Genomic DNA, 27,998 nt, shown 5'->3' with positions numbered 1-27,998 from the left:
ACCGGCTGACATCCACGGCGGTTCACATATAGCCGCACGCCAAGCGGTTACACGTGGCTAGGAACAGATGAGATGCTGTGAGTCCAAAGCCGCGCATCTGTCTCTAGCTGCATGTAACCACTCAGATGTCATCCGCCGCAGATGCTGTCATTGGTTTATACAGGCTCAGTGGCTGATCACAAACCCCTGTGATCCCTGCTGGAGGTGTACGCTCATTCCTGGTAGTGTACAGAGGTAACCGGCCATGTCAATGAGCCCTTTGATTTTACTCAATGTAAAATAGGCGAGTTTAAAATTGGGAAAAACTTTCTCGTTACAAGAAAGCCTGTGCACTATGACTATTGGAAGCCGAAGACTTAGAGTTGATTTTATATGTGTGGTTTTGTTTTTGTTTTTTTATTTCATTGGCCTTGTAAATAGTATTTTTCAACGATTCCTACTGATTTTATTCCTTAACTGGATTCATGCCTGCTGGTAGTGTTTTTCTAATTTTTTGGTTTTTTTTTTTAAATATACTGGTCTCAAAACCTCAATAAGGACCTAGAATCTTAAGCTGTAATCTGTTTATAATTAATAGCATTAAAGACCTGTTTTTCTTCGATTGTAAGACACTATCCCTTGTGTGCTCGAAGATGCTGGAACCCCGGAATAGTCCTGTTTGATATCGCTATCCAATACTGTTGCATTGGTGTTCACACTGGATTATGGGCTGGCAGATTTTACATGCCGCTGTTTTGTAATATATTGGAGATTGAAGCACCAAGCCACAGGTTACTAGTCCAGATGCAAATTCATTCCAATGCAATATAAAAGAATAGAATTTTATATAGAAGCCAATGGGGGGAATTTATTAAAACTGGAGCAGGTAGAATCTGGAGCAGTTGTCCACGGCAACCAATCAGCTTCTCTTTTCAGTTTGCTCAGCTAATATTTGAAAAAGTGACAGAGAAGCTGATTGGTTGCCGTGCAAATCTGCTCCAGTTTTGATAAATTCCCCCAATGTGTTTCGAGGGGCTAAACATTGCCTAAACCGGCTGTTGACGGACACTGTGCTTTATTGTGACACTAAACTCAGGAGATAAATCTTAAAAATACATCCAAGTACCCCAACTATTAACAACAATGTATCTTATTTGTGTATCACTCGGCTGTAGATCCTCCAATCATCTCTGAATTGGTGCTGACACTGTCCTTCCTTCTGGAGGGGGGCTACTTTTGTTCCCCATGGTCCCTGTGTGTGTTGTAAAGTAGTCACCGTTCCAAGCTCACTCCCGGGGTGGACTACAATCTCATGTTTAGTTTACTAATGTGTATTGAGATTGTAGTCCATCCCGGGAGTGAGCTTGGAGCGGTGACTACTTTACAACACACACACGGACCATGGGGAACAAAAGTAGTCACTCTCCAGAAGGAAGGACAGTGTCAGCACCAATTCACAGATGATTGGAGGATCTGCAGCCGAGTGATACACAAGAGACATTGGGGGGAATTTATCAAAACTGGAGCAGATTTGCACTGCAGCCAATTAGCTTCTTTCTCTCTCATTTTCAAAGCTTACCTGAAAAAACCTGAAGAGAGAACCTGATTGCCTTGGACAGCTGCTCCAGATTATTTCTGCTTCAGTTTTGATAAATCCCGCCATTGTTGTTCATAGTTAAGGGACTTGAATGCATTTTTAAGATTTAACTCCGGAGTTTAGTGTCCCTTTTATTATGCTACTTAAGAATATCGTATACATTGTATTCTTTACTCAGTCCAGTTTGTATACATTGTTTCCAATCCCCAGGCCCTGATTAAGGGGGGGGGGGGGTGATCTTTGGCCCCCAAACCGTTTTGGCTCATTTATAATTTGTATATGGACAAAGCTTGGTGCTTCGGTCTCAGATTCATACTATTTCCCGTTTTGCAGCATTGATCAGAAAACATTAATTGATGAGGGCAGAGCCTCAAAGCCACATGGCTACCTGAACTATGACACTACTATGTATATTTTACACTACAGGACTTTGTACATATTCACAGCGTGCTTAATTGTGTAGCAGCCAATCATGTGTGGGACCACGTTCTGCATTGGATGGAAGCAAACTTTTTATATTGCATACTGACTGTTCTAATAATTGACTGTAGAAGTTATTAAACACAAGATGCCTTTTTAATGCAATTTTTTTTTTTATTGGATACAGAATTAATGATTTTTTGCTCCGTCATGTTTTAGTTGTGGATATCACAGGAGACTGATAAAAGGCATCCTATGATTGGTTGCCGAGTTATAATAATGTCACGGAATATAAAGAAATTAATTGTATAGTGTTCTTTTTTTTTTTTTATCAAGCAAATTTCGTTCTCGGCTGAATAGTTGGCTACAATAAAAAAAAAAAAAAAAAGATGGGCAGGTAAGCTAGATGAACGTTTATAGACCTCTCTATGGTTTCTAGATCCTGTTCTTTTCAGGAAGTAGTGATGCAAACCTATACTGTGACTTAACACTCAGAGTGCTGGCTTTGCAAAAGGGTGCATTCCAATGAGAGATGAGCTGCGTCTTGCTGGACAAGGAAAGACTGGCTCCGTTCAAACATAGAAGTGAATAACAACTGAGCTGTGATCACTTTAAAAGGACATCTGTACCTTTAACTAAACCTGGGGTAGGCAAACGCCGGCCCCCCAGATGTGGCGAAACTCTAAACCCAATCATGCATCTGTTAATGGGAGTCATGCATGTGGCTGGGAGAATCCTGCAATGCCTCATGGGATTTGTAGTTCTACAACAGCTGGAAGTGGAGCACCCCTGACTTGACTATTAATACCCTGCCCCCATCCCTAGCATTAGTACTCGCCTCCATAGTGCTGCTTCCTTCGCTGTCTACACCCTTTGTGACTAAATTCTCTTGAGCCATGTCTTTGTAAATAGTCCCCATAGGTCTGAATAGGATCATATACCGAGCCCATTCATGCCTGTGGGGCCAGTGCTGAAGGGCCTTTAACACCAACAGGGGTTGTTGCAGCACTATGCAGGTAAGAAGCCGAGTTGGGAAAGAGGAGGGTTAGTTTGGTTTAGTTTAAGGAAGTTCATGATGGTCTAGGTCAGTGATGGGCAACTTCAGCCACCCAGCTGTGCTTTCACTACAAATCCCAGCATGCCTGTGGGCGTCAGTCTTGCAATGCCTCATGGGACTTGTATTTCCACAGCAGCTGGAGGGCCGGAGTTGCCCACCACTGGTGTAGGTAAAGATGCAGCAGTCCTATGACAGACATTGCTGTACGCCAGGGGGTGGACATAATAGAGTTGGATTCCAGAATACTAACAACTAGAGGAGAATTGGCGACCTGGCTCCCGGGATTTCTCCAGCCCTGTTGTACACAGAGCTGTATTCCTCTGTGCTAATACAGTGTGTGAATGACGGCTCCGTTCACCCATTGCATCTACAAGAGATGTTCTGTTGCTCAGCTGAAGAGCCTTGAAATATGGCTGCCGCAGCGCCTTCATGAAAAGTCCTGTCTGCCTTAGACCGCGTTCACATCAGGGTGGTTTGGCCGCGTTGATCCGCTGACATGAACGGCCCCATACATTGCTATGGGGACCGTGCGGCTCAGCGAGATCCGAACAGCCCCCCGCCCCAATTGCTCCCTGACCCTGATCAGTGCGGTTTCCGTACAGCTTTCACTAGAACCGCACTGTTCAGTTCAGCTTTGTGCGTTTTTAATTGCGTCTCAGTGTGGAAACGCAATTAATAACTCCCAAAACAGCCGTTTTTAAAATCAGCGCGGAAACCGTTCTGATCCGCAACCGGCCCGGTGTAAATGGGGCCCTACAGCTCCTCTAGACACTGAAACGTCTGAGTGACCTAACCTAAGAATCAGAAAACGGGTTATTTCTGTGACGCGGTGCTGTATCTTCTTGCAGTTCATTTATAGACACTGGTTTGATGATGTAATTTATAAAATCTTGTTTCTAGCGACTTTAAGTAATAAAATTTTGCATTTTTGTATTCTACCCTATTGTGTCGTCCCCTTCTTTTATACACAGGGTAGTCAGTGCTCAGGGAGTTGGCGAACCCAAGTTTCGGCTCCGATCTAGAAAACACCAGTGGGGGGGGGGAGGAGTATGGACACACGCACGGGGACCTTCCTCCTGGCCGGATTTAAACTCTTTCTATTAGATTCCAATTAAGAACAATTAAAAAAGAAAAGACATTTGCTGCACCCTTCAATTCCCTGCAATCCAATCTGCCACCCAGTGCTACCATTGTTCCTGACCAAACAACTGGAATTGCAGCGAAGATCAATCAAAGTGAATATTAATTGCCATTGTGTTCGGTCCCTTAAAGGAGAACTATGAGGTGAGTGCTTTTCACTCCCCTCCATAGTTCTAGCCGACCTGTGACAATGAGACTGTCACAGGTCGGCTCAGTAGATGGGGAGGTGAGCGAACACATACCGGCGTTAGCTCACTTCTCGATCCTGTCACGGCTCTCTGCTGTGACAGGGGAGTGACTGGATTCCCCGCTCCCCGCTCCGATCCTCCAGCGCTGACTGGCGGAACGGACGGGGGAGGGGGCGGGTACAGCTGGCTCTGCCTCTAGATAGGCGGAGCCAGCTGTCAGTCACGCAGCTGGGCGGATCCAGACATAATTGTCGGGATCCGCTTCAGCTGTGGCGTCTCAGTATACCGCGAGCAGTAACTCCCTATATACTGAGCTTAGGGTGACAGGAGGACGCTAGTTTGTGTCCTCCCGTTACCCTAAGGAGAACTATGTGGAAAAGCCTTAACCCCATAGTTCTCCTTTTTAATGATGAAAGTTGGCGGCAGATTTCTCCAGACTGCGAACGTTATTTTATAAGAAAGACGATGGAAAAAGAACACATCTTCTGGCTGGGCTAATACTATTGGCAGATTACATAATGGGTCAGATTTGGTTTTGCCCATAGCTAACACCCGGGCGTTTGTAATATGCGCGTTTTTAGCGTGATTTTTTTTGTTCAAGAAACACGCATTTATGAAATCTATATAAAGGAGTCCAATGGATACTCGCTGTAATCTGCCCCAAAAGAAGCCCATGTACTTGATCGCGCGTAGGATGTATTTCAGCTCGACAAAACGGACTGAAATATGCCCGGGTGGGAACCATGCCAATAGCAATTAATAGGATTTCACTTGTTGAGCGTTTTTTTCAGCGCTGAAAAACGTCCGGGTGTGAACCAGGCCTAAGGGGGGTGAATGTATGTATTGGTGTTTTTGACCATAAAAAACACATTTTGCAACTGATAAATGTGTAAATCCGGGGAGAAAACTGATAGATCCCGGAGTGAGTGTGCAGGTCTTTACACACACGGACACAGGGGGCCCAGAGGATGTGGGTTTATCTGATACAGTGGGACCAGGGGGCGTGCGTCCATCCGATACAGTGGGACCAGGGGACGTGCGTCCATCCGATACAGTGGGACCAGGGGACGTGGGTCCATCCGATACAACGGGACCAGTGGACGTGGGTCCATCCGATACAACGGGACCAGTGGACGTGGGTCCATCCGATACAACGGGACCAGTGGACGTGGGTCCATCCGATACAACGGGACCAGTGGACGTGGGTCCATCCGATACAACGGGACCAGTGGACGTGGGTCCATCCGATACAACGGGACCAGTGGACGTGGGTCCATCCGATACAACGGGACCAGTGGACGTGGGTCCATCCGATACAACGGGACCAGTGGACGTGGGTCCATCCGATACAACGGGACCAGTGGACGTGGGTCCATCCGATACAACGGGACCAGTGGACGTGGGTCCATCCGATACAGTGGGACCAGTGGACGTGGGTCCATCCGATACAGTGGGACCAGTGGACGTGGGTCCATCCGATACAGTGGGACCAGTGGACGTGGGTCCATCCGATACAGTGGGACTAGTGGACGTGGGTCCATCCGATACAGGGAACCAGAAGATATGGGTTCATCTGATATAGTGGGACCAGGGGATGCAGCTTATGGGGAGCCTAAAACACTAGTATATTGTCGGCAACATCAGCACTCCAGCTGTGGTGAAACTAAAAATCCCATCGTGCCTCTGCGAGTCCTGTATGTGACTGGCAGTCTTGAAATGCCTCATGGGACTTGTAGTTCCACAACAGCTGGAGTTGCCCACCACTGGGGTAGGTAAAGTTGCAGCAGTCCTATGACAGACATTGCTGTATCCCAGGGGGGTGTTACATAGTATTCTGGAATCCAGGAGCCAGCAAGATATTTATTTTTCTCCAGGTGCCAGCTCTATTAACCACAACTAGAGGAGCATTGGCGACCCGGCTCCTTGGATTCACCCGGCTCCTGGGATTCACCCAAACCCTGGTCTAGGTTTATGGTCAATGACAAAGGGAACCTTAAACTGTTTGCATTTAAAAAGAGGAAGATTCCTAACTGGTGGGGGACTATATTGCCCTCCCGAGGGGGGGGGGGACTATTATCCCCTGCTTCACCCTCAGCTTCTGTCTATAAAGAATCGGGGGAAATCTTTCATGTGATAAATCCTGCAGATGTCTGACGTGTATGTGGAGGGTGGGAGGTGGAGCTCGGGTGAGTTTGTGGGTACAGGCTGGTGAAAGGTGAGCAGTGTGTAGAGAGTTGGGCACCGGACACGCTGTAAGCAAAGTGCTCTGTGTTGTGCCTTAGTCATCAGCGGGGTCACCGAGGATACAAGCGGATAAAAATAGACTAATGCAACTTGAGCGCATGTGACCTCCCAACACCGTGCCAGACGTCTCCTTCAGCGTCAGATATTGAAAAGCATAAAAAACTGGGAACAGTGCTATGACCATGTGACAGGTACACGTGATTGTCTGTCTGATGGCTGATTTCCACTTTAAATGATAATTTTGCACTCTGCCGGCCGTCCTGACCCCTGCGCTCTGCCGGACGTCCTCCTGCACCCCTGCCGGACGTCCTCCTGCCGGACGTCCTCCTGCCGGACGTCCTCCTGCCGGACGTCCTCCTGCCGGACGTCCTCCTGCCGGACGTCCTCCTGCCGGACGTCCTCCTGCCGGACGTCCTCCTGCCGGACGTCCTCCTGCCGGACGTCCTCCTGCCGGACGTCCTCCTGCCGGACGTCCTCCTGCCGGACGTCCTCCTGCCGGACGTCCTCCTGCCGGACGTCCTCCTGCCGGACGTCCTCCTGCCGGACGTCCTCCTGCCGGACGTCCTCCTGCCGGACGTCCTCCTGCCGGACGTCCTCCTGCCGGACGTCCTCCTGCCGGACGTCCTCCTGCCGGACGTCCTCCTGCCGGACGTCCTCCTGCCGGACGTCCTCCTGCCGGACGTCCTCCTGCCGGACGTCCTCCTGCCGGACGTCCTCCTGCCGGACGTCCTCCTGCCGGACGTCCTCCTGCCGGACGTCCTCCTGCCGGACGTCCTCCTGCCGGACGTCCTCCTGCCGGACGTCCTCCTGCCGGACGTCCTCCTGCCGGACGTCCTCCTGCCGGACGTCCTCCTGCCGGACGTCCTCCTGCCGGACGTCCTCCTGCCGGACGTCCTCCTGCCGGACGTCCTCCTGCCGGACGTCCTCCTGCCGGACGTCCTCCTGCCGGACGTCCTCCTGCCGGACGTCCTCCTGCCGGACGTCCTCCTGCCGGACGTCCTCCTGCCGGACGTCCTCCTGCCGGACGTCCTCCTGCCGGACGTCCTCCTGCCGGACGTCCTCCTGCCGGACGTCCTCCTGCCGGACGTCCTCCTGCCGGACGTCCTCCTGCCGGACGTCCTCCTGCCGGACGTCCTCCTGCCGGACGTCCTCCTGCCGGACGTCCTCCTGCCGGACGTCCTCCTGCCGGACGTCCTCCTGCCGGACGTCCTCCTGCCGGACGTCCTCCTGCCGGACGTCCTCCTGCCGGACGTCCTCCTGCCGGACGTCCTCCTGCCGGACGTCCTCCTGCCGGACGTCCTCCTGCCGGACGTCCTCCTGCCGGACGTCCTCCTGCCGGACGTCCTCCTGCCGGACGTCCTCCTGCCGGACGTCCTCCTGCCGGACGTCCTCCTGCCGGACGTCCTCCTGCCGGACGTCCTCCTGCCGGACGTCCTCCTGCCGGACGTCCTCCTGCCGGACGTCCTCCTGCCGGACGTCCTCCTGCCGGACGTCCTCCTGCCGGACGTCCTCCTGCCGGACGTCCTCCTGCCGGACGTCCTCCTGCCGGACGTCCTCCTGCCGGACGTCCTCCTGCCGGACGTCCTCCTGCCGGACGTCCTCCTGCCGGACGTCCTCCTGCCGGACGTCCTCCTGCCGGACGTCCTCCTGCCGGACGTCCTCCTGCCGGACGTCCTCCTGCCGGACGTCCTCCTGCCGGACGTCCTCCTGCCGGACGTCCTCCTGCCGGACGTCCTCCTGCCGGACGTCCTCCTGCCGGACGTCCTCCTGCCGGACGTCCTCCTGCCGGACGTCCTCCTGCCGGACGTCCTCCTGCCGGACGTCCTCCTGCCGGACGTCCTCCTGCCGGACGTCCTCCTGCCGGACGTCCTCCTGCACTCTGCTGGACGTCCTCCTGCACCCCTGCGCTCTGCCGGACGTCCTCCTGCACTCTGCCGAACGTCCTCCTGAACCCCTGCGCTCTGCCGTGCGCCCGTCTGACCCCTGCCGGGCGCCTGCCTGACCCCTGCGCCGCATACTACTGACAGCACAATTCTCCTGGAAGATCCTATGCAGCTGAGAACTTTCTTTAAATTTCATAATACCATCTAACTGGCATGACTTGGACACTGGACAAAGCATAGGTGCACATGTGGAGTGGGGTTTCCTCTGTAGCTCCGCCTCCTTGTTGCTCTTTACATTGAAGCTCTGGGTTTAATTAGCAAACTGGTTGACGTGTCTGAAAATACCAATTGCCTGGCTCTGGTTTCAATACTCTTTAAGTGGGGGCAACATTAGCACTCCACCTCTTCCTGTTTAATGCATCGCTGTATAAAAAACAAATATGGATCAGCATGACAGCCAGGCATTTCCAGAAAGAAGGCAACGACAGCCCTTGCCCCACATTCCCTGCAGCACCTCAACACCCCCCAATATTATAGTGCTAGACATTTGCTCGAAAGGTTTCCTGATATAGGACAGGCGGAGAGCTTCACACCCTCATTATTAATCACATGCAGCCTACAAACCTGTCATTTTAAAGTGTACCTGTCACCTACTGCACAGGAAGCAGCCATTTTGTAAGCTATAAGGGATGCTGCCTGTGCTATGACCATGGTGCCCCCAGCTCCATTGTCACTGCTCCCTTGTGTACTGATAAGCTGTATTTTATTTGTTCGCCTACACATGCCTGGCTACGCCATTATGCAGTGAGGAGGACAGGTCCGCCTGCACTGAGCTCCATTTTAAGCAAGATGACGGTCAGTACGCATGCGCAAACTGTCCGGCCCCAAGCCAGTGGGGAGGTCACGTGTGAGGGGCGGGGTCTGGCCACCAGTTGCTCTTACTCCGCTCAGGCGCGCAGAGGACAACCCTGTTCAGGCGCGCAAAGGACAGCCCTGCTCAGGCCCCCTCCAGTGACGTCATAGGGGTCCTCGGCGTCTTCCTGTGACATTGTACTGCAGTGAAGGAATCCGCGCGCAGCGTCGAGGAGAGAGCTGACCGCCATCATGTTGCGCACTATGTTGACCCACGCCCGGAAACACCCCAGCGTGAGTGTCCATCTATTCTGTGTCACCCTACCCTGTCACGACACCCCATTTAGGGTCACTTTCCTTCTGATCCCCAATTGCGGAGGTCACCCCATGTCCTCCCCTAACACCTCATTGGGGGAGGTCATAGGTCCTGTACCAGGGGTCACCCAAATTAGAAGTGATTCCAACTCATTATTTGCCCCTTACAGCTGGAACCCCCTTCCCCCTCCTCCTGTATCCCTGCAAGGGGAACCTTTTAATCAGTGCGCAGTCCCCCTTGAAGCGGGGAACATTTTCATCAGAGCACAGCCCCCTTCCCCCTCCTGAAATCTGTAGGTGGGGCTCCTGCTGCTAACAGGTGTGCTGGGGGGGTACCCTACCAGTCATGTGACCCTGGTAACCCTGACTTTGCCAGTCATGTGACCTTTTCATAGCAATGTCCCTCACTCCAATGTGATGTTTTGACCCTCACAGCCACTAGCCCCCACCCTTATTTCTGCCTTGTGATTCCCATATGTGTTGCCCCTGGCAGCATGAGCCCCCTTTTATTGTGCCCCCCTCGATACCAGGCCTTGTTGTCATGGTGCAGTGTTCTTGTATTTTAGCTCTGTGTTGTTCTGGGTTCCCCTGGCTTCCTGCTTCCTTCCTATCACCTTAGAGTGGCACGCTGCACTCTGCACGTAGCTCAGGGAGTCACCTGGACTGCTTCCAGCAGAGTTGTGTATATAGACACTGATAGGGGAGCACAGACTGCGCATAGAGGAAAGGTTATTTTATTGCTGAGACGAGGAAGAACGCAGAGACTATAAACCTGGTGACGGGGACATTTTACTACCCAAAAAAAAAAATCTTTGAAGGTCAGGAAGTCATAGTGAGGTGACACAATATCATTTCCCTCCACTGCCCACCAGGGGACCAGAGGGCACGGGTTTGTCTACAGGAGGACCAGGGGACGTGGGTTAGTCTGATACAGGGGGGACCAGGGGACGTGGGTTAGTCTGATACATGGGGGGGACCAGGGGACGTCGATTAGTCTGATACATGGGGGGACCAGGGGACGTGGGTTACTCATACATTGTCCCTCGGCAGCCATTATACTAACATTCAGGAAGTGTTCAGACGGGTTTTTTTGGTTTTTAGAAGGTGCAATTATGCCCGTGCTGTGAAACTGCAGGTTTCGGTGATGGCAGCAAGCCAAGCTGCTTGTATCCTTCAGCAAGACCATGTGCCCTAGGGGAACGGTTTTGGTCCTGCATAGACTCCTATGTAGCGGGAGGGTTGGAGCACAAGGTAATAAAATAAAGCAAGGCGCAAACAAAGAGCAGCACACCTAAAAGGGGATGGGGGGTGAGGTTGTTGTAGAATTTCGGTTCACTGTAAGCATTTGTATGTTTCCTGAATGGCATGTTGCATCGCTTTCTCATCTCTTCTCCTTTTAGTTGATTCCCCTGTTCTTGTTCGTGGGATGTGGGGGTGTTGGTTCACTTCTGTACGCTTTGCGAGTGACGATGAGGAGCCCAGAAATCGCGTAAGTTTGCTTTTTTTTTTCTCTTTTAATAAACAAATATATGTTTTTTTTGTTTCACTATATCAACCATTTTGAATTTATTTTGCAGTTGGGACAAGAAGAACAACCCAGAGCCCTGGAATAAGCGCGGCCCCAACTACCAGTACAAGGTTTGTACACAACATGTGAACTTGGAGATTTTTGGTTTAATGAGGAACTCCGGATTTCACTTCAGTCTTCACAGTTGTATCGGCTCCTCTCCTGGACTGAAATTGCTCCCTTTTTAATTTCACTGAACACTGGGCGCTTCTCATAATGTGCATTAGAAACTGCAGCAAGTCAGATAGAGCCCGCCTCCTTTCCTGGCTTGAGAACGTCCAGTGGCTTTAGCTCTTTCCTTCCCAGCCTGACTGTCCCTGGTCTGTCCCTTTTTTATTCATTGGATTTCAGTTATTGCAATCACAGAATGGGCATTACCAAGGTAGTCTGCATGCAAATACACCCTGCCCAGGAACGCCCGCTCCTCCAGCCCGATAGCCACTCTTCAAGGCATTGTGATATTTGCATCATCACTCCTCCCATGAGCCGGCCCACTGCTTGCATCAGGTCTGAGGGCTCTTGAGAGGAGTACTAAGCAGGGTGCTATGATATAATATGATCAATGCACAGGGCCTTCCATCAGCCATGGTCTACCTGTGCTGCTCATAGAGAAGCACAGAGACCCGGTGATGCTAAGCCCTTAGGTTCTGAGAGGATCTGATGAGAGAACACAGGGGGGTATCCATGTTGTCTCTTCTGTGGTGTTACAGATCGGCAGTGCTTTACCGGTCCTCGGAATGCTCCTATGTTGTTTCCAGGGCTGGTTGTGTGCCGGGTGGTGTGTATGTGTTTTTTGGTTGTAATGATAACCTGCTTGTGTTGGGGGCGGGGGGACCCCATTTTCTAAATACACCTTTCCGCACATGTTAAAGAACTCTCTCCAAACCATTTCTAAAGTGGCTCCAATACTCTCCTGAAAAATGTAACTGTCAGTTCCCTGCAGTAGAATAGGTGTTCTACTCCTCTGCAGGGGCTGTACCCTCCTACCTCTTCTCTGTTCTAGTGCCGCAGCCTCATCAGACCTTCCAGCATTCTACATTTCTAGGAGTGAGGGATACCAGTGTGCCCCGGCACATACCATGGTTCCATCCTGTGGCCCTGATGTCACTGCTGGAGGATGGGACACAGGTATGCGGAGAAATGTAGGATACTAAGGAGTCTGACGGAGGATTGAATGAGCTGATTAAAGCCCCTGAGTTGAGTATAATATCTAATCTACTGCAGGGATGTGCCAGTTTTTTTTTTTTGTAGATCACTAATAGGGGGGTTTTAAAAATGGAGGATGAGAGAGTCTGCTATACCGATCATGTTTTCTTTAAAGGAGGCATGGAGTCGGCCTTTGCGGACGTCTGAAAATGAAAGCTGCCCGGCTATTATACTGATCCTCTGGTTTCAGTACTTTGGACCATCTTTCCTACTCTTGTGTACTTATTCCAAAATCAGGGACTCTGAGTCCTTACTCCCAATACTTAGGCTGGCCATACACTGCTCTATTTTTCTTCTTCATTCCACGGGCTGACCGAAAAAAAAATAGAGCCGATTCCTCCAACACTACAAGTTTGTGGATCGAGGAAACCCTCGGTTTGCATTTGGCCGCTGTCAGAATACTCGGCCAGAGCCGGCAGCTGATCGGCTGCCGGCTCCGGTCATATGAAGATTTTCCAACCTGCGCCTTGGATCAGCTGATGGAGGGATGCCGGCCGAAAGGGTGCCGACAGCGGCACACACCTTGCGAATTTCCTCCAAAAACTAGCCAAAATTCGCACAGTGTACGGGCACCCTGATTTTGGAATGCAGTCTGAGCTTGGCATGCATAAGTCTCCTACAGAATCGCTGAGTTTTAGTCGCGCTGCAGTACCAGTTGTCACCAGCAGCTGTCACTGGAGGGCGACCTGTTACTGTTCGCTCCCGTGATGCCAGGTAGGATATTGGACCGCTCTGATACTATGATGAGAAATTGTAGCTTCCTATTTGATCTGCGAGCGTTCTATATTGTAACCCGCGTCTCCTCTCCTGCAGTTTTACAACGAGACCGTCGACTACAAGAACCTGAAGAAGGAAGGACCCGACTACTAAGGCGCTCATTCGTCGCCGCAAGCCGCCAGTCACCGGAGCTGCTTCTCATGCTGTCCAGGAATGTCCATGCCATTCCCTCCTTTTATTTAATCAGATCAGACCTGTAAATTGAATCGGCACGGCTCTGTCTGTCTTGGTAATGTGTTTAGTTGAGCTTAATACAATTTAAACCAATTAAATCGGAGTCTGTTGTATAATGACTGCTACACGGTCTGCACTCGCTGCTCGGTGATGCAGATGTCCGCCCGGCCCAGGAGTTTTGTGCTCGGTACTTGTAAAATACAGTTATTTGTAAAAGTGACAAAAAGCGTCTTCTGGTATTTTGTTTTTTTTTCCCACGGTTAAAAAGTTTTTATGAAGGGCTCATTCACATGGGCACAGAGGAGCATGCACTGGGGGTTGTACAGACACCACACACTACACCTAGGTCTCCTGGATGCAGAAATACTGCAGTTTATTGTAGTGTGTGGCCCTGTTGGGATTTGCAAATCAAGGTAGTGGGGAAACGGAAGGGAAAAAAAAAGACCGATTGGAGGGTGGGCTACGAGGAAAGTTAAGGGGGGGCGGGGCGTCATTGGATGGGTAGGGGGACGAGCAAGGGTGAGCAATCCCAATACTCCAGCTGTTGTGGGCACTACATGTCCCATGATGCATTGCACCACTGACTTACAGACATTACTCACAGAGGCATATTGGGATTTGTAGTTAATGCACAGCTGGGGCGCATTGGATGGGTAGTGGGAAGAGCAAGGGTGGGCAACCCTGACACTCCACCTGTTGAGGAACTACATGTCCCATGAGGCATTGCGCGACTAACACTTAAGGTGCACATACACCTGCCGATTATCGTATTGGATGGGTAGGGGGAAGAGCAAGGGTGAGCAATCCCAATACTCCAGCTGTTGGGGGCGCTACATGTCCCATGATGCATTGCAGCACTGACTTACAGACATTACTCACAGAGGCATATTGGGATTTGTAGTTAATGCACAGCTGGGGCGCATTGGATGGGTAGGGGCAAGAGCGGGCAACCCTGACACTCCACCTGTTGAGGAACTATATGTCCCATGAGGCATTGCGCGGCTAACACTTAAGGTGCCCATACACCTGCCGATTATCGTACGATAACCGGCAGGTGTATAAAAGGCGTGCGACCGTTTCTACTGTACGGTTGCATGTCTTTTGTCTCCCGAGCACGCTTGGAAACCCGCCGAGAATCGTACGATCTTTGTCGGGTTAGTGTCGTTCTCGAGAGACAAATGCAGCACGGGCCGGGGGGTGCGCAAGCACACTGCCCGCTCAGCATTGGAGTCATCGGAAGCCCTCCCCTCAGCGTGGAGGGCATGCGATGATCGCAAGTACGATTCTGCCTGTCCAAGATGGGCAGATCGTACGAGCTTTTAATTACCTTACAACCATCGCAGGAAGTCGTGCGCTGGTTGTAAGGTGTGTGTGTGGGCACCTTAGCAGACATAAATCCCAGAGCCATCTTGGGGTTTGTAGTTATCACAGCTGGGGCGCATTGGATGGGTAGGGGGAAGAGCAAGGGTGGGCAACACTGACACTCCACCTGTTGAGGAACTACATGTCCCATGAGGCATTGCGCGACCAACACTTACAGACATGTCTCCCAGAGCCATCTTGGGGTTTGTAGTTATCACAGCTGGGGCGCATTGGATGGATAGGGGGAAGAACAAAGGGGGGTCCATTGGATAAGTAGGGGAAAGAGCAAGGGTGGGCAGCCCTGACCCTGCAGCTGTTGAGTAACTAAGTGTCCCATGATGCATTGCAAGACTGAAAAACACATGACTCTCAGAGGCATCATGGGATTTGTAGTGGAAGTACAGCTGGAGGGCCTGAGTTGCCCACCCCTGGGGGTAGAGTGGTGGGGGAGGCATGTGCATAACCTTGTGGCGTATCCATTAAAAAAAAGAGGAATAAATTGCCCCATCTAATAGGTCCAGTAGCACAGGGGTCGGTGCATCCAGATATGGATTATAAGCAGGGGTAGGCAAAGTACAGCACTTTGCAGCCCTCCAGCTGTGGTGAAACTACAAATCCTATCATGCCTTTGGGCACTGTGGCTGTGGAGAGTCTTGCAGTGCCCAATAGGATTTGTAGTTGCCCATCAGCTGGAGTTTCCCTTTGCCTTCTCCCGATATAAAGGATCCATGGTGCCCAGATGTCATTCAGACCTCACCCACACTTGCTCCCATATGAACACGTGTAGCCTTTTTGCATGTTTGTCATGCACATGGATAGGGCGCCCTGTTTTATGGGCGTGTTTAGCAGTCTTTTATATTGAGTGGGCCTCATTAATGGAGGGCAACGGCTGCATCAGGGGGCCTTTGTCTTCTATACTGAAGAACTGAAATGTATTATAAACCCATCCTAGATCGTAAATTTTTTTAATTACCTTACAACCATTGCAAGACAAAAGTCTTACGATGGTTGTAAGGTGTGTGCCCAGCATATCTCCTATTCTGCCTTCCCTAAGAGGTCCCTAAAAACTCATCGCTTGGGGGAAGTCTATCTCACCTCTACCCAGCAACTGAACATTTATGTCCTCCTTCAGCTCCTCCCTGCACAGATATTACCTTTTGTATCACTTGCCCCTCCCCTTTTAGATTGAAAGCTCTTATGACCCGGGTCCCTTTATTTTATAGTGCTGTGCCAAGTGTTGTCACTCTATAAACCTTGTATAACAATAACATATTGCAAAACAACCCGTCATCACATGTGGTGACTCTTATGTTTCCAGGCTCAGTACATTTTCACTAAGTACAGAAACAATATATTGATTCTGCAAGCAGTCACTGTAACTTCCTGCGCACTGAGCTGAAATCTCAAATAACATTAGCTGCCTTCATGGCAGCAGAAACCCGGACACAAGATGTCAGGCAGACAGGGGCAACCAAAATGAAGATAGGGGCTACTGGCCCCGCACTGAAATTAGTCTCAACTGTGATATTTACATATCAAAGGGTGGCGCTATTTATATATGAATAAGCCACGACTCATTCTCCCCAAAAAAATTTCCCGCGTCGCTAGAGTGTTCGGGTTCCGCTTGAAGAAAAGGTGGCAGCCCTAAGTACAGGAAGTACGTAATTGATGGGCTCATCAGGTGAAAATAAAGGAAACAAAGCCAGAGAAAAAGAAAACTAATGCAGCCACCACATCTAGGGACCTGGTAGCTGCAACATGTGGGTTTAGATGTGCTTTAAGGCCAATTCGCACCAGACCTTGCTTGCAGTAATGCAGATGTTTGCTAAGGGGTGACACGCTCATTGTTTATTTTAAATAGGCTGCCAAGGCACTGCGATAATAATACTAATAACATAAAATTATTATTATTCATTACAATAATTTTTAAAAATCTTGGTTTCCCGGTAGTTGAGATTTGCCCACAACAAAAATGTCTTCCAGCCACTTCCGCACCGCTTTTCTCTTGTGCGCCTGCGCAGACCCGCCCTTTCCTTTTCTGGCGTGGAGGCAGCTGGGAGTTGTTGGTTCCTGAGTGCCGAGGACACGTGTTGAGTAGGTGCACGCAGTCGGATCCGCGCGGACACGCAGACATGAGGCCAGGTAAGATCGCGGGGCGATGCCGAGATAACAGGGATGGGAGGGCGGCCTTGGGGCACAGGAGAGACCGGGGATGTGAGGCCTGTCCGGGAAGGGAGCGCTCCGAGCTGTGTTCCGGGAGAATCGATGGGAGCCATGCTTCATTACGCAGGGGCACCTCCAGCCCGCTCTATGGCTGCTTGCTGAATTCTCTGTACTTCTAGACTTCCCTTCGGACTTTTCCCTTGAGGGTAAGGCACAGCACGCCTGAGCAGCTGTGTCTAAGGGCTCGTCCATGCCAGCGTTGCCCAATGCAAAAGAACAAGACCATGTGCCGGATGTCCTGTAGTTGCCTTGGTCCTCGGCTCCATCTAGTAGCCATATTGTGGTATTAGGTAATACTGCACAGATACCATGTTTACTATACTGAGTACTGATACTCACCGTTACCAATGCCTTGGCTGTAAGTCATGTGACTGGTTTTCTAAAACAATACAGACAAGTGATTTTAGGACAGTGGTGGGGCGCTCTGGCCCAGACAAAGCTGCGACCCTGGTAGTTCTGCCACTGACTCCAAGCTGCAGAGGGATTACAAATGCCAGCAATACATTATACAGCAATATAGCATACCACCAGCTATAGAGGGACTACAAATGCCAGCAATACATTATACAGCAATATAGCATACCACCAGCTATAGAGGGACTACAAACCCCAGCAATACATTATACAGCAATATAGCATACCTCCAGCTATAGAGGGACTACAAACCCCAGCAATATAGCATACCACCAGCTATAGAGGGACTACAAACCCCAGCAATATAGCATACCTCCAGCTATAGAGGGACTACAAACCCCAGTAATATAGCATACCACCAGCTATAGAGGGCTACAAATCCCAGCAATGCAGAATAATATGAAGCTACATACTCACCCAGGCTGTGCAGCGTCTCAGGAGGCTGTGCGGGGTCTGATCCCAGCTGCGCAGGATTCCCAGGTCTCGGCATGGATGTGCTGGAACTTGTGTTTAAAAATTTAAAGCACCGACATCTGTGTTTTAGTATCGGGGCATATTCACGAACATGAGTACTCGTGAAAATCCCTGGTATCGGTGCGTCCCTAGTATTAGATGACGTTCGAAAATACATTTGATTTAAAATATAATAAGAGCCTTAGTTTTGGGTCCCGGCTGGCACGGAGACGTCTGTTTTGGGCCCCGGCTGGCACGGAGACGTCTGTTTTGGGCCCCGGCTGGCATTTGCAGAGATTTGAAGGGCAGTTGGCTCTGCAAATTGTTTATAAAGACATCCCCTATATCCGGGGTGGACAGATTAATATGAAATTCAGGAGCCAGTGGGATTTAGTTTTAGCAGCCAGCTCCATTGACAACTAGCGTAGACCTCAGATGTTGGGCGCCAGCTGGAATTTTTAGGGATTATTGGCGACCTGGCTCCTGAGACCTGTACAGCCCTGGCCTATACATACACTACATGTCCTATGAATGAAACCCACAATATCAAAAATCCCAAATGCCGTACCACCAGCTCCTCATAAATGTCAACCAACAGGGAACTTAGTGAGCCCCGAGGTGACCAGACCCGGGTCAGTTGAATATAAAGGTGCATATAATGCAAACATAGATGAGGTAATGACCTGAGACGATCCCATGGGGGCTTATGGTAAAAAGTAGGGATGCACCGTTACTTTGGTACCGAGTAGCGATAATTTCCGCCGATACCAATTTCCGAGTACCGGAAGTCCCATTCAGGAAACCAGGTGGTGTGTAAACACTCGCCACCCGGCTTCCCGATTACCAAGAAAGTCCCCTCTTACCTTGGTATGTCCAGCCTGTCACCCCCGGGGCCTCTCCAGCCAGAACGCGACCTTCCTTCGGGAACCCAGCCGGGGCCATCTGGCCGGCCAATCAGGACGCCAGGTGCCGTGTAATGACAACGCCCTGCTTTCTGATTGGCCGGGAGGCTGGCTCCATGCTCCCTCGTCATGAGATGACGAGGGATCATGAAGCCAGCGTCCCGGCCAGTCAGAATGCTGGGCGCTGCGTCATTACATGCTGCCTGGCTTCCAGATACAGGAAGTACTCGTGCTAGGCATCAGAGCATTTGGGCGAGTACGAGTACTCGCCCAAATACTCAGTATCGGCACTGATATCCATACTAGTATCCGTATCGGTGCATCCCTAGTAAAAAGGAATCCAGCTCAATCAATACAGGTGAATATTGCGGACCGGTTGGTGGGACGTTTTATTCCGGATCAGTCCACGCTATGAGGAGATCCGATCAGGAATCGGTGACGTGGACCTGTATTGTAGACCGGCAGGCTGAGCATGTCCTCCAGCATTCTTCATGCTCCTATGTAGAGCTGCAGCTAACGATTATTTTCAAAATCGATTAGTTAGCCGATTATTAAGTTCGATTAATCGGTTAATCGGATAAAAATAAAATAAATGTAAAAAATGGCTCCAGTGATGGGACTACTAGTTTGTATGGAGATTGCAGTTCATCACAGGAGTAAGCTTGGAGCGGTGGAAGTAAAAAAAAAGTGTGGTGTGCAATATAGTGAAATTAAAAGTGTAAAATTATACAGCAATGAATGGAGAATGGCACCAGCTATAGAGGACTACAAAACCCAGCAATAGTACATTATGCAGCACAATGCAGAATACCGCCAGCTATAATGTTGGCGGTATTCTGCATTGCACTGTATAATGTACTATTTCTGGGTTTTGTAGTCCTCTATAGCTAGTGGTATTCAGCATTGCACCACTGTATAATGTATTATTGCTGGGATTTGTAGTCCTCTATACAGCGCAATGCAGAATACCACCAGCTATATAGGAATACAACAAATCCCAGCAATACATTATACATACAGTGTACAATGTATTGTTGGGATTTGTAGTCCTCTATAGCTGATGGTACATTGCTCTGTATAATATACAGTACAGCACAATGTACCATCAGCTATAGAGGAATACTAATCCCACTATCCCAGCAATACATTATAGAGCACCATGTGGGGGTAAAGTGCAGGCTTACCTGAGCAGTCTTCCAGCAACTTGTTTCTGAGATCGGGCCTGTCTATCGGCAGCTGCCATCCGCCCCACACCTGCTCCTCCTTACTTCTTCTCCCCGCGTCCCTGTGCCGATCGTGGATGTGGGCGGGCGGTGAGCGTGCGGTGGGGAGGAGGTGCGGCGTGTGGAGCGTGGATGCGGCCGGGCGGATCTGGCAGCGGCGAGCGTGAGGTGGGGAGGAGGTGTGGCGCGCAGCGTGTGTGGAGCCGTGTACAGGGCCAACCAATCATAAGCCGATTAATCGATGATTGAAAAAGTTGACAACTTTTTCAATAATCGATTATGTCGATTAGTTGTTGCAGCCCTACTCCTATGGGATGTGATATTTTGGGGCCACCTTGGCTTGCTCTAATGAATGCCGAGTCTGCTCTAGAGCCAGAGATAGACGAATCGAACTTTATTCTGGTGAATCTCAGTGCGCCGGTTCTCGACACGTCAATATTCAGGCCACCGGTGATGCGTTTTGGCATCAAGTCTTTGGGTCCAATGTACGAAGACTCGGCCATGTCTACAGAGATGAATCCTGCGGAGGTTTTGGTGTTGACCAGAAATATTAAGTCTCCTTTTTTCTTCAGGTTTCAGTCCTAGAGGTGGCGGCCGAGGTTATGGTGATCGAGGAGGATATGGTGACCGAGTAGGTTTTGGTGACCGAGGAGGTTTTGGTGACCGCGGGGGTCGAGGTGGAGGCCGGGGCGGCTTTGGAGGAGGCGGTTTTGGCGGCGGCGGCTTTGGAGGACGCGGAAGAGGAGGTGATCGTGGCGGCAGAGGTGGATTTAGAGGTAAGACCATTTTCATTTATTTCCCCCTCGCTCACAGCAAAGGGATTTTACTACGAATGGACAAAAGGCGCCTTTTTCGGCATCACAGTGTTGTAACCAAAAGCAACCGGCTCCCGGTTGAATGTGTCAAAAGGAGTCCTGATTGGTTGTTGAGGGTTACTGCACTTTGCATGCTACCATTGCTCCTCGTATGGTCTTAGGTTGGCCATACACTATACAGTTTCATTGTACAATCTCCTTCCGTTTTTCCAAAACTCTCAATTATGGACAATTCATAATCCCATTTGTATCAGCTCATGGTAGACTGCAAGGAGTTGGAAAGATTGTGTAATGCAGGGGTAGGCCACCTCAGCACTGCAGCTGTTGTAGGACTACAAGTCCCATGAGGCATTGTAACAGTCTGGCAGCCACCGGCATGACTCCCAGAGGCATGATGGCATTATAGCTGGAGTACTGGGCGTGCCTACCCCTGGTATAGTGTATGGTCAGCCTTAGGGTTGGTGCACACATAACAATCTCCCTTAAGGTGCTCATACACTGTACGATTATCGTACGAGAATGGCGGGAAATCCCGCGATCGTACAATAATTGCAAAGTGTATGGAAGGCGTGCGACCGTTTCTACTGTACGGTCGCACGTCTTCCGTCCACCAAGCATGCTGGAAAACCCGCCGAGAATCGTACGATTCTCAGCGGGTTAGTGGCATGCTTGTTTGACAATTGGCGAACGGGCCGGTGTGCGCACACTGCCCGTTCAGCATTGCGGTCATCGGAAGCCCGCCCCTCAGGGTGGCGGGCTTTCGTTGATCGCAAGTACAATTTGCCTGTCCAAGATGGGCAGATCGTATGTTTTTTTTTTTTTTTATTACTTTACAACCCTTGCAAGGCAAAAGTCTTGCGAGGGTTGTAAAGTGTATGGCCACCTTCAGATTTTCCACCAACTTTGTAAGGAGAGCCTGCCTGTGTGGCTTTAATTGCATGTACTGTGTAGGTCGGCTGCACACTCTGGGTAAGGCTGGGCACACACCTTACAACCATCGCAAGACTTTTGTCTTGCGATGGTTGTAAGGTACTTAAAAAAACGTACGATCTGCCTATGTTGCATAGGCAGATCGTACTTGCGATGATCGCAAGCCACGCTCCCTGAGGGGCTTGCGCACACCGGCCCGTACGGCTGTTATCGTACGGACATGCCACAAACCCGCCGAACATCGTACGATGCTCGGCGGGGTTTCGAACATGCTTGTAAGTTTAAAGTCGTGCGACCTTACTGTATTAGAGGTCGCACGGCTTCCACACACCTTACCATAATCGTACGATCGCGGGATTTACCGCGATTATCGTAAGGTGTGTGGGCACCCTAACTCTAAGGAGACTGTAACATAGGTGTAGCTTCTTTCTATATATTGGCTCACTATTGATATTTGCATTGTGTAGGAGTTTAGAAATCTCTTATAGCGAGCTCGGGGCTATGACAGAGATGGTCAAGACTCAATGAACAATCTAGATGGTAAAATGGCGTTGGGGACTCTCGGTGTAAAGAGTATCCTGTGAAGTCTTTATCTGGGCTGTACTGCGTGGGCATTCTGAGTACATTTTCATGTGATTTACCCTGCAGGTGGAAGGGGCGGACCCCGTGGAGGAGGAAGGGGCGGACCCCGCGGAGGAGGAAGAGGTGGATTCGGAGCCGGGAGGAAAGTGGTGGTGGAACCTCACAGACACGAAGGTACGTTCCTTTCTCAATCAGCTGGATGCCTTCCAGTACAGCAAGGCAGGTCATCGTCCTGATGGTTGAAGTCACGCCGGCCGTTGGTGACTCTTCGTTTTGTGTTGCAGGAGTGTTCATCTGCAGAGGGAGGGAGGACGCGCTGGTGACTAAGAACCTCGTTCCCGGCGAATCGGTCTACGGGGAGAAGAGGATGTCTGTTGAGGTGTGTTGAATGAAGCGGCTTGAATTAAAATGGCCGCCGTATCCTCCTTGGGTACATTAGGTTCAGTATTCAGATGGTGAATATGTTTAAACTTCCCCTGAATGTGGAGTGCAGTCAGATGGTGGAACTTGTTCAGTGATGTGCGTTAGATCGGACGCAATCCGCCCCAGTGTGAGGGACAATGCCCATAGCCAAAGGGATTAAGAAGTCGAGGAAATCGGATCAGACAATGTAGAAGGTCTGAGGGTTCAAAGGGAGTACAACAGGTTCCTGTCTGAGGTCATATACTGCTACAAAGAAGCAATTGATGTGACAGATTTGGGCTTTACCTAAGAGAGAAGTATGGGGGTCACCTTTTTATCTCGGTTCTTTTCAGGGTCACGAGAGGACATATGCTAACCTCCTCCTGTGACCCAAAGTCAGTATGCAGCGGGCTATTGCCCCCTATATACTTATATTGCTGAGATCGCCGCAGCCGGGAGGGATCCCGACAAGACTGTCGAGACCCACCCCGCTGGCTGATTGACAGCTGGCTCTGCCTATCTAGATGCAGAGCCAGCTGTGCCCACTTCATCCGTTCCTCCGGGGAGCGTTGACTGACGGTCACGGCTCTCTGCAGGGACAGGATCGAGAAGTGAGCAAGTGACGGTATGTGTTCGCTCACTTCCCGATCTATTGAGCCGACCTGTGACAGTTTCATTGTCACAGGTCGGCTCTAACTATGCGGATTAGTGATTTTCACTCACCTCGTAGTTCTTTTAATTGTGAAGTGCAGGCTGGCTGCTTTTTGGGCCCCTTTTAGTACATACTTGTGGCCCTCAGCCACACTTGGCATTGAACACGTCTTTTATGTAACTAAGTTGTATGTTGATGGTGATACGTTAGCTATAGGAATCCACACTTCATGAATGATGGGTAAGGAATATGATACAAATGATTGGCTGACCTGACTTTATATCCCCACAGGAAGGAGAAACAAAGATTGAATACAGAGCCTGGAATCCATTCAGATCGAAGCTGGCAGCCGCCATCTTGGGTGGCGTGGACCAGATCCACATTAAGCCCGGTTCTAAAGTCTTATATCTGGGAGCTGCATCTGGGACAACGGTATCCCACGTTTCTGACCTGGTCGGCCCTGTAAGTATTCACCTTGTCCAGGTTTTAGGAATTCTGGCTTCCCTCTAATCTGTTTTGATCGAGTTCAGAATGGCGTCACTGTCGCTTAACGTGTGTCAATGTTCTGCTCGGCAGGAGGGCTTGGTGTACGCAGTGGAGTTTTCTCACCGATCGGGCCGCGATCTCATCAACGTAGCCAAAAAGCGCACAAACATCATCCCGATCATTGAGGACGCCAGGCACCCCCATAAGTACCGCATGTTGATAGGTAACGTTCAGGTCCTTATACGCGTTATGATATGTTGGTCAGTTCTTTAACCTTTTTCACAGTTGTAGTTCCGCGGTGATTTGACTCTCAAACCGTCATGTTTCCAGGAATGGTCGATGTCGTCTTTGCCGATGTTGCTCAGCCGGATCAGACCAGAATTGTTGCCATAAACGCCCACAATTTCCTGAAGAATGGCGGCCATTTCGTCATCTCTATTAAGGTTGGTTGTCATGCCGTCTCCACCAAGACTTAATATTACATAGCTGGACTGCACCATGTGCTAATTCTTGAGCAGCCATGTCATACTTAATGCAGTGGGGGGTGGGCACATTATGTCTGAGGGCCACCATTGCATAATTCCAAAAAAGGTTTATATCCTGTCACTAGGATAATGTGTAATAGTTACTAATTGAAAAGTCAGAACTTGCACATTACTTCAACTCTGGAGGAACGCTAGGCCATTGCAAGTGTTGGTCCAATGCAGGGCCATTTATTCTGAATGCCACCCCAGCAGATATGCTGTCAGAAAAGGTGCATGCAGCCCATTCATTTGATGTGATGGCAGCGCACTTATTTTGAAAGGACTGCCTTAACGCAACACGCAGTATAACGCGTTTCAACTCGCAATGATGGGCCTCTGAGGTTCCTGCTAGGGATGCTAAGATAAGAGTATTTGGGCGAGTGCTCATAATCGTCCAAATACTCCGAAACTTTCCCCGATACTGGGACTTCTGGTCAGAGGAAGATTTCTACTGGACGGCAGTGCCTTAGGGGAACATGGAGCCAGTGCCTGGCGATCAGGAAGCTGGGCGGCGAGTAATGACCCAGCTTCCTGATTGGCCGGGAAGCCGGCTTTCCAGCCAATCAACAAAGACCCGGGAATCAGGAAGCCAGGCGGTATGTCATTACCCAGCACCCTGCTTCCTGATTGTCTGGGAAGCCTACTCCATGCCTGCGGAAGCACCGGCATCAGTACTTGGTATCAGTGATTACGAAAGTAAAGCATCGGTACCGAGAAAACGGTATTGTTGCATCCCTAGTTCCTACAGACATCAGAGAATGTTTGCCTCATCCGGCTATTTATAATTGGATTGGAGATCATAAGTCTCTATAGCCTATCTGACGTCAGAAGACCTCCCCCTGCCTGCGTTTGCTCAGGGATGGGCCGTCAGCTTGGTTGCATTCATCCCGCCCACTCAGCCTTAGGATTGGCCAATGATTTCCCTGTAATTGTTTCCATTTGATCACAAATTAAGCATTAAGCCTCCGTTTTCCCTCAGGCAAATTGCATCGACTCGACAGCGGCTCCAGAGGCCGTCTTTGCATCAGAAGTGAAGAAGATGCAGCAGGAGAACATGAAGCCCCAGGAGCAGCTGACCCTGGAGCCATACGAGAGGGACCACGCGGTGGTGGTCGGCATGTACAGGTGGGTGTGATGGAGCAAAGCTTAAGTTGGACACTTCCTGACATCACACAGGGCTGGAAATCAACGGCAAAGTAGTAAAGGAAACCTGTCATGAAAAAAAAACTTTCACCTGACCCTAATACTTGTTCCTGATTTATTGGCCTCCGAATTGACTTATGTGAATAAGTATGGAGATGAGGTGCTCTGACTTTCCTGATCTGCATGCTTGTTCCAGGTCAGTGGGCAGAGACCGCCAAGAAACTAGCATTTTAGGAGTCTACTCTTCTCTACTGTAGTGGCCACCTTTGTCTAACGGCCTCCACTCCCCTGGGAAGGCTTTCCATAAGGTTTTGGAGGACGTCTTTGAGAATGTGTGCCGGTTTGTGAGGTCAGGTCCTGATGTTGGATGAGAAGACCTGCCTCACCGTCGGCATTCCAGTTTATCCCAAAGGTGTTCAGTGGGGTTGAGGTCGTGGCTCTGTGCAGGACACTCGAGTTCCTCCACACCCAACTCATGAAACCATGTCTTTATGGAGCTGTCTTGCACAGAGGACAGTCATGGTGGAACAGAAAAGGGTCTTCACCAAACTGGTAACAGAAGAAAACAATTGTCTACAATGTCTTTGTATGTATGAACAGAACCTTCAATGGAGACCTCTGAACTCCATTTGGAGGGCAGTTCACATACGTTTGGTCCTTAGTGCATTATAGGTAGGGATGCGCCGATACCGGTATTTTGGTACCGAGTACAGAATTTTCCAATTACAGAGTACCGCAAGTCCCATTCAGGAAGCCAGGTGGCGTGTAATGACTCCCTTCCTGATTAGCCGGGCAGCATGTAAAGACTCTCCACCCGGCTACCCGATTACCAAGAAAGTCCCCTGTTACCTTGTCCAGCCTGTCACCCCCCCGGGTCCTCTCCAGCCAGGAGCGGCCTTCCTCCAGTACCCAGCCGGAGCCGTCTTGCTGGCCAATCATGGGTGCCCTGTAATGATGCGGCGCCCTGCTTTCTGATGGTCTTCGTGCTCCCTCGTGATGAGGGATCATGGAGACGGCTTTCTGGCCAATCAGAATGCCGGGAGCTGCTTCATTACACAATGCACGGCCAATCAGTCGGCTCCATGCTCTCATCACAAGTGACGAGAGAGTATGGAGCCGCTTCACGGCCAATCAGGAAACCGGGCCGTGTGTAATGACGCGCTGCCCAGCTTCCTGATATAGGAAGTATCGGTCTAGGCATCGGAGCATTTGGGCGGGTACTCGCCCAAATACTCGGTATCGCCACCGATGTAGATACTAGTATGGGTGCATCCCTAACTATAGGCAACACTTAAGGCCGTGACACACGGCACGCAAAGCCGCGCAGAGCGAAGCAAAGCTGTCCGGCACGGAGCTTTGCGCGCAGTGTGTGAGCAGAGTATAGGCACATGATTGACTGCACCTTCAGCCAATCAGCTCCGCGCTGCTATGCCTGCAGTGTGTCACAGCCTTCAGTCAGCACTGCTCGAATGTAAGTCCTCCTTCACCCTCCTCGGCTCTGTACTGTATAAAGTCCTTTGCCAAAAATGATTTCCCTTTTGTTCTGTGTTGCAGGCCTCCCCCGAAACAGAAGAAATGATCCGGCTCTCCAAAAACCCTTTAAGACTTTATTTTTTATATGTATACCGACTTATTTTTACGCTGATTTCCACCTGCAAAGAGTGAAGATTGTCGGGAGCGCCCGGAATTTGACCCGTCTACTTCTCCCGTCTGATCTCAACAGAGCCGATATCTGCGTGTGAGGAGCGCACCGATCTCCGTTTAATAGAGCATTGACTAGAATGGACTCCCTTTTATAACACAATCCTCCCTGCCAAGGGGCGAGTAGCCTTGTTTTAAAGTGCAGTAATCCATAGTAACCAATCGGAATGAATCTCGTACTGCCCGATCACAGCATTGAATTCTGATTGGCTGCTATGGGCTGTGACACTGAGGAACGATCACCTTTTATTGGATACAACTGAAGTCTTGTTTGCACTTGGCTGTAGGTACAGCAGATGCATCACATGGCGCGGCTGTAATTCCGGGTGGTTTGCCTTTCTCAAGATAAATATCACATGAGACCTCCTGTTTGGGTATTAAGAGAAGCGAAGGTTTCTTAAAGGGTTTGTCCACTTAATTCCTATATGGTTACCCCCCCTTTATTTGTGGTAAGTTGCCAGACCCATTGATTAAATTGGCAGCTGTTATGTCAATTAGAACTCGTAAAGTTGGGTTAGGATTGAATGAACGCATAAAAAGCAGACAGCAGGTGTCCGTATTACATTTGTTCTGTAAAGAATAGCAGTGAGGGGTCGCCGGTCTCCCTGACACGATTGGTCACCCTGAACTGGAACACAAATTACACAATTGGTGGACTTGCCCTTTAGGGGGGGATTTTTTTTTTTAATGTCAATTCCTTATTAAACATTGGCTGCAGAATTAGACAAGATGGTAAGGAGGGCCCTGCCCCTGAGGGCTCACAATCTAAAAATACAGCGCAATTACA

General features: G+C 50.1%; 2 protein-coding genes and 1 long non-coding RNA gene across 3 annotated transcripts; 2 read left to right on the top strand and 1 right to left on the bottom strand.

The window, feature by feature from the left end:
* Positions 1–1,004: 1,004 nt before the first annotated feature.
* On the bottom strand, positions 1,005–22,447 carry LOC108791647. The gene is made up of 3 exons (XR_001941516.1): positions 22,363–22,447; positions 4,202–4,212; positions 1,005–1,014 (listed from the first exon to the last, which is right to left on the bottom strand). It is a non-coding gene; the product is annotated as an uncharacterized LOC108791647 (long non-coding RNA).
* NDUFA4 (NDUFA4, mitochondrial complex associated) lies at positions 9,483–13,619 on the top strand. The gene is made up of 4 exons (XM_018562186.1): positions 9,483–9,654; positions 11,076–11,164; positions 11,253–11,313; positions 13,262–13,619. The coding sequence occupies exons 1-4, from the start codon at positions 9,613–9,615 to the stop codon at positions 13,316–13,318; spliced, it is 249 nt and encodes an 82-aa protein (XP_018417688.1). The 5' UTR covers positions 9,483–9,612; the 3' UTR covers positions 13,319–13,619.
* FBL (fibrillarin) lies at positions 16,807–27,308 on the top strand. Its single transcript, XM_018562185.1, has 10 exons — positions 16,807–16,903; positions 20,549–20,569; positions 20,612–20,740; positions 22,370–22,477; positions 22,588–22,682; positions 23,649–23,819; positions 23,934–24,066; positions 24,174–24,286; positions 25,347–25,492; positions 27,065–27,308. The coding sequence occupies exons 1-10, from the start codon at positions 16,894–16,896 to the stop codon at positions 27,087–27,089; spliced, it is 951 nt and encodes a 316-aa protein (XP_018417687.1). The 5' UTR covers positions 16,807–16,893; the 3' UTR covers positions 27,090–27,308.
* Positions 27,309–27,998: the final 690 nt, after the last annotated feature.

This window comes from Nanorana parkeri, unplaced genomic scaffold, assembly GCF_000935625.1.
Source record: "Nanorana parkeri isolate BGI_ZX_2015 unplaced genomic scaffold, ASM93562v1 scaffold563, whole genome shotgun sequence".
Classification (NCBI taxonomy): Eukaryota; Metazoa; Chordata; class Amphibia; order Anura; family Dicroglossidae; genus Nanorana; species Nanorana parkeri.
Note: the sequence above shows the minus strand (reverse complement) of the source record. Positions and strands in the feature narration are given on the sequence as shown.